We start from the raw sequence: 8,258 nt of genomic DNA, 5'->3' as shown, positions 1-8,258 counted from the left end.
AGGGAGGTCCGGGGGTGAGGCGGGGTCGGGCCGACCTTGTCGAGGGCGCCTTGTCCTTGGGTCTCCTTCCTTTCCCGGTGGCTGGCCCGGCCCGGGAGCATCGCCGTCGGGGGACCCTGACCTCCCAGCCCTCATCTGCCTTAGACCTCACAGAGGCCTTTTTCTTTTTTTCTATTTTCTCTGGATAAATGAAACTAAGCGAGTTTTACTCCTCTGAGAAAGAGCGATTGACTTTTAATATCTCCGCAAGAAGGAAATGGCTCTATGTGCATTCCTCATAAGTGCTCATGATGTATTCATTGGGTGCTGTATAAATAGCAAATAGACAGTCTTCCAGTTCCTGCCAACCACAGCTGGTGTTGCCACCCTTGCGATGTTGAATTCAGCTCCTATTGTAATGGATCGGCCGGAGGTGCCACATCCAGAGCCGGCCGCTCTGGCAGGCGGACTAGAGCAGGCTTCTGCTGTATCTTTACGTGAGCAGAATGGGGTTGTGGGGGTGCGCATGGAGAGGTATTTTCTGCTCCTGAGGCACCAGGCAACTGCGCAGTGCTTCAAACGCGGAGGCTGAACCAGGTCCTTCTCCCAGAGTGCCCGTACCTATCTGCTTAGGACTGATTTCCATTTGCTGAGTCGATCTGCAGGCTGGTGATCAGATTCTTCTGTTATAAGCCTACCTGTTGCAAGAAGCTTTTTCGTTCAACCCTGTGGTGCTTGATTTCTAGACCCACTGCATATTTTCTGAGACCTTGGAGTGGTTTTGACCTTTAAGGTGTCTTTGGCGTTTAGAGCATCCTGGCTGGGAACCTGATTAAATAAGCTACCTCCCAGCGTTTGCCTTTTGATGTTACAAAACTCAAAGGCATTACGCTGCAGACAACAGCATTAGTGTTTGGTTTGTTACAACAGCACCTCCTATGACCGTGCTCTGGAAAAAATTTCCACACGTCCCTGACGTCACGGCCATTTGCTTTACGCTGCCTGGATACCAAAGAGTGCTTTAACTCCTGGAGCACCACGTTACTGCACCCAGCTCTGCCCTCCAGCCCTGGCTGCCTCCGGTGCACATGAGGAAGGACAAGAGGATGGAGTGCCTTTCTGACAGTGTCCCTGAGCCTCTGTTCCTCTGGGTGGCCCTCCTGCTTGCCTGTCTTTCATAGACTTAAAGTGACCAGAACTGCCAGCTTTCATGTGAGGCTTCTCCAATGGTGTAGCGCTTTTTTTATGATGGGGCTGGGGAGTGAGGAGGAATACTTCCACCCACTACTTACTCCCTTTCCCTGGTAGCTCATCACTTCAAGTCCTTCAAATAAACGACCTCTGTTTTGTTTGCGATTAGGCGAGGACAGTCTGAGATCAAGCAGACTCGCTCTCCAGTTCTCTTTGGCCTCTGCTTGTCCCTGCAGCCTGATGAGCAATACAGTTGCTTGGCATGGGCTGGCCTACCCTTGTAGGTGGCCTGGTGGTGTGTAGTACGGCATGTTACCCTGCAGTTAATCAGTTCAGATAATCCTTGTATACTGCTAACTGATACCCAGAGCTGGGCTGCATCTCCAGGCTCTTCTCTGTTCTTCCCACTCCCCCCACAAGATTATTCTAGGCATTCCCTTTAGACTGAAACTGCATTCAATCTTTCATTGTTATGTAATTCACTCTTTAATTGGAATGAGCAGTGCCAGAGTGCCTTTGTAGGTACACAAGGCTGGTAAATGTGCGGTATTTTGGCACCTTAAGAGTACTTTCCTACATTTGAGATGGAGTACTGGAGCTAGTTGGCCTGAATTCTTTTCCCATTGTCTTTTTTTTTTTTTTTTTTTTTGGAGGTGATGGCCTGAATTACTAGAAGAGATCAGGCTGTACAATTGCTTGTAAACCTGAATGAAACACTTATTGTTACTGCTCCTGGAAATAGCTTTGAGCCCCAGAGCTGTGTGGAATGAGTATCCCTCAAGCACACCCATGCTTGCTGTGGGGCACTTGGATCGCTGACAGTGTCAAGTGTGAGGGCCTGTGGTAGTAGTGCTGGGTCAGCCAAGGGATCCTTGAAAGTCTGGGGGAATGTGATTTATTAGTCTTTATATTTTATAAGCCCAAACCCTGATTCTTGGATTTCTAGGTTTTCAGGGGCCCATGTTTCCCCACCACCAAACAACTGGAGTGCTTCACATTTACTGTCTGCATCAGGGCATAATCTCACTGTTAAATAGATGTCTTTGCAACATCTGACTTCTGTGTGCTGGGCTCTTCCTTGCAAGTCGCAAAGGGTAGAAGTACTGTCCTGAAATGTGACTGCTGTTAGGGCTTGGTTTGATTCCTCTTTGTTTTCTCTTGCAGTTAAGATCCTCCTCTTCTATGTCATCTTCTACGGTTGCCTGGCAGGTATATTCATCGGGACCATCCAAGTGATGTTGCTCACTGTCAGTGAATTTGAGCCTAAATACCAGGATCGAGTGGCACCTCCAGGTAACTAAATAGGAGGCCCGTGTTTGACTTTGTGCAAGCTGTTTTGGGAAGGCGGGGTTGGTTACTCACCTCAAGGAGGAGGATGAAATAAGTGTGTCGTTGCTGCAACACATATTTGTAGGGGGTGGGTATGTTCTCAGCCTTCTGTGTTAACAGTACTGGGGCTTGAAGACAATCCTGCTAGAATTAAACATTGCATCACATGAAAAATGTCTCCTTTCTGAGAGGAGCTTAAACCTGGTTCACTTTTCCCTTCCTCTAAGCTGAAGTGATGGGGTAAGGCTAAAAGGCTTCACTTTTGGGAACAGGCAGTATGAGGAGGATGGGTTCAGTTTTTATTTCTGCAGAGCCACTCTGTTCACATGGGTAAGCGAAGGGATGAAGATAAAATGTTGGCTCTATCTGTGGAAGTGGCGTGCACAAGGAGAAAGGGGACAGTGCAAGTTCTGGGAGCGCTCATGGAATTACATTATCCAACACCAAAGTACCCCATGCTCTAGAGCACTGTGGCACTCGCTAGTGAGAATTGCAACTGACTGGCGTGGGAGGTGAAGGGAGGGGGTGGCTCTGGTCATTGCTGATATGTGACCTGTCCTCACAGACAGAATAAATCTCTGCTCAAAGTGATGCCTGAGCAGTGTCTGTGGCCAGCCAGCCTTGGGTAGAGGCAGCTGGAGCACGGGGGGGAGCTGCGCAACTGCTGCTTTCCCACATTACAAATGACCTTGAGGCTGCCTGGCACTGGGCACCCTAACGATCTGTCTCCAGTTGCTCTGTAAAACAGTTCAGAAGCTTTTAATAACAGCGGTATTTAAGTGACAATTGTGAGGCTGATGCCTTGTAGCTACACAAGTTGGCCCTGGTGCTGCACTGTGTCTTGCAGCCCCACTGTCTGCAGTGCTGTGCTGTGATTCCCTGCCCTAAACACAGGGAACGTTGCTGTCACCAAAAGGTGTTAGAGCTCAGCTAAGTCATCTTTTGCAGATAACTGCTTTTCTATCAGCATGCTATAAAGACAGAACAGAGGCTGGAAGTGCTGTGTTAGTGTGTTGCACTTCTTCATGTACCACCACCATGGCTGGGGTAAACGCTGTGTAAAGCACTAAAAGCTGCTCTTTTAGTCTCTGCAGTGGACCCTGACATTTGCAGGAAAGACTGTCACTGATACTGCCCAGAGCCATTGGCTGCATCTGAAAAGCCAACATGGCTAATGCTGGGGTAGTTGTTACTCAGTAATGTGGTTTTCCCCTTCATGAAATAATTAGCGAAGGAGCACACGGATCTGAGGTCTCACCCAGATAGCCGTGCTGTTCAGCCAGATGTCGCATAATTACCCATTCTAGGTAAACTGTTTGCTTTCTGTGAAATAGCCATTTACAATACCAATTTCAAAGCAAATCTGGTAAAACTTCTGTGAAAGATTTCACCCTGCACAAGATTTTTATTCCTATCTTAACTGCATACTGCACCAGTTTTTCTAGGGCTTCTTTTTGTTTCAACAAAGAAAAGGAATTGATTTTCAAGACACTCTTGTATACAGTGTGTGCTGCAGAAATCAAAATGGAGGAACAATGAAAAGGTTGTCAGGAGTCTTTTGTAATGAGCTTTCAGGACATGTACTGAAATCAAGAGGAACGAAATCCCAGTCCTTAAATGTGTGATGGTGGGGAGCCAGTAAACAAGGGTTTTGAACCAAGCTGCAATGGTACATGCATAAAACTTCAAAGAAATAATTAGTAAATAGCACAGAGTCCTTTGCAGAGCATCACTTGACAGCTCTTCCTACAGTTGTGCATAAGCTGGTGTGGGGCATGGCGGAGGCTGGCACTTAATATCCAGTACATTCCTTGTCCTGTAGCAGGGCAGCTGTGAAACTGCAGGTCCAAAATAGCCCTTTAAGGCAGGCTTTCAGAGACACTGACAGGTAGTGAGTGGCTGCACTGCTTTTGGGGGGTCAGCAGCCCCTGTATTCCCCGACTGTGCAGGATTCTCCCCAGTGCTGCAAGCACAGCTGCTGTTCTGTCAACGAACACATGCATGGTGAGCATCAAACTTGAACTTTCTGTGATGTGAGACACCTGCAGATGATGAACTATATAAAATAGGATGTTGTGCAATTCTAATTCCTGGTTCTTGTGAGAAAATTTGTGAGCCAAATGAGTATATTAGCAGCTTGATAAACTCCTGGATTTTCTAGGGAGACAGAAAAGCTGGTTTTATTCTTGTTCTAGTGCTCTGCCCTTCTTGGGCAAGTCACTGTTGTGTCTGCCCAGAATGTTTTGAGAAAGGGAAAACTAGACTTGCCTTCAGGATTTGCAAGAGAAAATGCTGTAGGGGCTGCTATAATATAATTCTTGTTCTGAAATACAACAGCTTTCATAACAGCAACAGAACCTACAGGGTGTTGTATTGAGTTATTGACACGGGTATAACATTGAAAGCCATAAAGTGCTATTTTTGTAGCCAAGTGTCATTAATATGGTAATTGGTTTCTGCATTGAACACAATAGGAATGTTATACAGGGCTTCAGGGCAAGCTGAGTATTGTACCTTTCCATTATGCTATTTTTTTCTTTCTTTTGTCTTGTGGTGGGGGAAGGAACAGTGCAGTTCACCTGCCTGTCCAGTCCTGCCATTGCGACAGCCCCAGCTCCACGTGTGCTGCAGGCTCAGACTCTGCTTTGAACACAGAGGGCTCACCCTGCTAATAGTGAAGGATGAGCCTATTGCCTCTTAAAAAAATCCCTAAAAAATAATCCTTCATTCTCCCCTCCCCACCCCAACACAAATTGGGCTGTGCATCCTGCCATCTTGTGGTGTGCATCCCGTGGAACAGCATCCCGTCATGGGCTGGTGGAGGGGACAGAGCTCGCTGCTGCCCGAGGCCAAAGCTTTGTAAGTGGTGGCTGGAAGGAAGAATCCCTGCTCAAGCCAGGGGATTTCAGGTGTTCGTGCTTCAAGCACTGCTGGGCAGTGAGTGTGTCATGGAAAATGCTGCTTTGGTGTGTGTTCCTCACTTGGCTTATTTAGCTTGGACAGCAGCAGCAAGGTGGCAGGGAGGCTTCAAAGGGGTTGTGCTGCCTCCTGTGAAGCTGCACTTCTTTGCTTCTGTCTCTCATTTCAGCAGCACCTGTGCTTAGGAAAAATCTCAGTCTCAAGCTCCAGGATGTTACTGCCAAGCAGGTTTTGCTGCATTTGTGGAAGACTTGCACCTGCTTTTTGCACTTTGGGGATGAGGCTGACTGGAAGCTTGGAAGGACATTGTTTGATATGGTGGCTTTTAAAATCTATCCTCACTAAGTGAGCTGGGGGAGGGTGCAGTGATTACTCAATTTGTCATCTGTGTCATCCCAGGAGTGCTCAGACTCATTTGGAACCAAGATTACATTGTACTTGGAAATGAGCATGGTGTGATGGAGCAAGAGTGGTTACTACAGCCCTCTGCAATCGTTCCTAATAACAAGCCTGACTTCCCAATTTTAGTTTCTTCCTCTTTACCCTCAGGACACTTCTGAAGTCTTGTTATTGCAGCTTAGAATGATAAAATGTATGTGGAAAATTTGTTTTTTAAATGATCTTGAATAAACAGGATTTTAATCTGCAGTGGCATTTTGAAAGTGGAACTATAGCTGAAAAATCGCTCCAAATGACTTTACATGGGGTTTTTGGTGTTTGATATCCTTGTATAGTCACAGCCAACAGAAGGTGGTGTCCATTACCAACTCAAGGCATTGCTCATCATTTATATGGACAATGCCAGCCAAGTGAAGATGAGAGTCTTATTTCCTAGCAAGGCACTCTTAAGTGCCAGTTGCAGCAATTTTCTAATTTGTCAGTATTTTAGCAATAAGTTACGTGATTCTTTCCTATGGCAAGAACAGCATCACCACGTGACACCCTAGTGCATTTCTGTCATCATAGCATGAGATGCAGAGCTGTGTCATACAGATCATAGTCTGAGGATAGGGAGAGAGTTGTTAGACTCCTGGCTATGAAAGCACTTGTGGGTTTGTTTCTTTCCCCCCCCCAGGACTTGCTTATGAATGGCTTCCTCATGTGCTTGGAGCCCCTAAAGTCTTCCTTCATGCCAGCCACACACTTTCTTGGCTGTCTAGCAATACATGGCAGATAGTACTGGAAGGGCTCAGCTTTTTAATGTTTTTTCTTGTCCCTGCTTGCTTAAGTTCCCTAGTGGGGGTGAGAGAATGTTCCAGAAAGCTTAGTGTTTTGCAGAGGTTACCTTCTGCCATCATACAACGTGCTTGGTTTTTCACACAAGATTGCTTAAGCTTTCAGTGATAGTGGTGCTCTGCTAACAGCACTGCAGCTTTTAGTTTGGCTATGGGATGTACAGAAAGAAATGATACATCAGTGCTTAGGGCTTTGCATCCAGTCAGTTGCAGGCATCTGAGAATGGAGGTTGTGGTAGAAGCCTGTAACACATTTTTAAAATTAGGATAAAGTCATTTTTCATGGCAGGTCTTTTATATTCATGAAGATTTTCTTTTCTGCTTTGTAAGTGGGAAGATTGATCTCCACTTTGCTCCGATCCTAAACAAAGCAAGCACTTGTGTGCCAAAGCCTGGTCTAGTCTGGTTCATCCAACCACTTGGAAATGCTCCCAGTTTGGCAGAAAACAGCACAGGCTACCTGGCAGGAACAGTGGTTCCCTTGTGCTGGCCACTGGAACAGCTGCTTGGTGGTGCTGGCTGGGCTTCATGGCAGTTCTGTGGGGATGTGCAAGACAGAGATGCTTTGGGATGGGAGTCTGTTCACCAGCTACTTGTCTGATGGGCAGAAGGTTGGCTTTGGACTGTAGCTATCAGTGGCCAGGCTCTCCTAAAGAGAGAACAGGGATCTTCTACTGCGTGGCTTTTACAAACCACAGGGTGTCTATTGCTGACCTTCACTTCACCTTTGCCAGGCCTGTGTAGGTGCCCTATGTGTTACCTTGGCCAAAACAAGAAACAGAGATGGGGAGGTCCTGAGCAAAACTAACAGCTTCACTTGCCTGACTGGAACTTAACAAGCCTGGCCATGTTTTCATGATTTTTTTCTTTTTTTTGTACTTATACACTTGAATGACATGCCTGTAACTTGAACTCTGGAAAAGGCAGACCCAGGAGAGGACCCAAGGCCTGGCCTGGCTCTGCTGCAATTCCAGACAGCCACTTCAGGTGACTGAGTCTGTTGCTTCCCAGCTGAGTGGTAACATGAGAAGGGCTTGGCAGGATGGATTGAAGGGATTGAAGTCCCTTACTAAAATTGAAACTGGCGTATTTATTCTATATATAACTGTTTGTGAAGCAAGAAAATGAGTAACTGCTCAAAAAGAGGTTGAAAGCCACTGACTTTGGAGGGTAGGATGTCATTCTGCTAGAGAAATAGTAAATTGCTTCTAAACTTGTAAACTCAACCTGATCCATTTGTACCAGAGGGATTTTTGAGCAGTTAAAGCTGCTTCATGGAATAAAACTTTAAACACCCGAGCTCCTTGCTGAACTTCTTGCAATCTTTGGTGACCAGGAGCTGTGTTTAGGGGAACAAAGCTAATCTTTATCCTAGGTTATAAATTCCAAGTTAGCGGGTAGTGGAAGGGGGGGTGGGGGGAGCGGTGAGTTGGCTTGAGGAGGGACTGAGCAGAAGCACTCAAGTGGCTTTGGAAAAATTGCTGGAGTCACAAGCTCTCGTGGGTTGGGGCCAGCGGGCTAAGCTGCCTGAGTTTTGCACCAGAGGAGCTTCTTGGCAACAGGCCTGTTCTGAAAGCTGTCAGAGCAAATGCTGGTCCCCTGCTC

At 46.7% G+C, this 8,258-nt stretch overlaps 1 protein-coding gene across 1 annotated transcript in view; it reads left to right on the top strand.

The window, feature by feature from the left end:
• Positions 1-373: 373 nt before the first annotated feature.
• The window catches only part of ATP1B1 (ATPase Na+/K+ transporting subunit beta 1), a 13,390-nt gene continuing 5,505 nt past the window's right edge, over positions 374-8,258 (top strand). Inside the window, exons 1-2 of the mRNA XM_017731650.1 lie at positions 374-513; positions 2,285-2,463. Of these exons, the coding sequence (XP_017587139.1) occupies positions 374-513; positions 2,285-2,463 (319 nt within the window). The remainder of the gene's footprint in view (positions 514-2,284; positions 2,464-8,258) is intronic.

Source organism: Corvus brachyrhynchos, unplaced genomic scaffold, assembly GCF_000691975.1.
Source record: "Corvus brachyrhynchos isolate BGI_N302 unplaced genomic scaffold, ASM69197v1 scaffold3, whole genome shotgun sequence".
Lineage (NCBI taxonomy): Eukaryota > Metazoa > Chordata > Aves > Passeriformes > Corvidae > Corvus > Corvus brachyrhynchos.
This window is presented reverse-complemented; position numbering and strand designations above follow the sequence as displayed.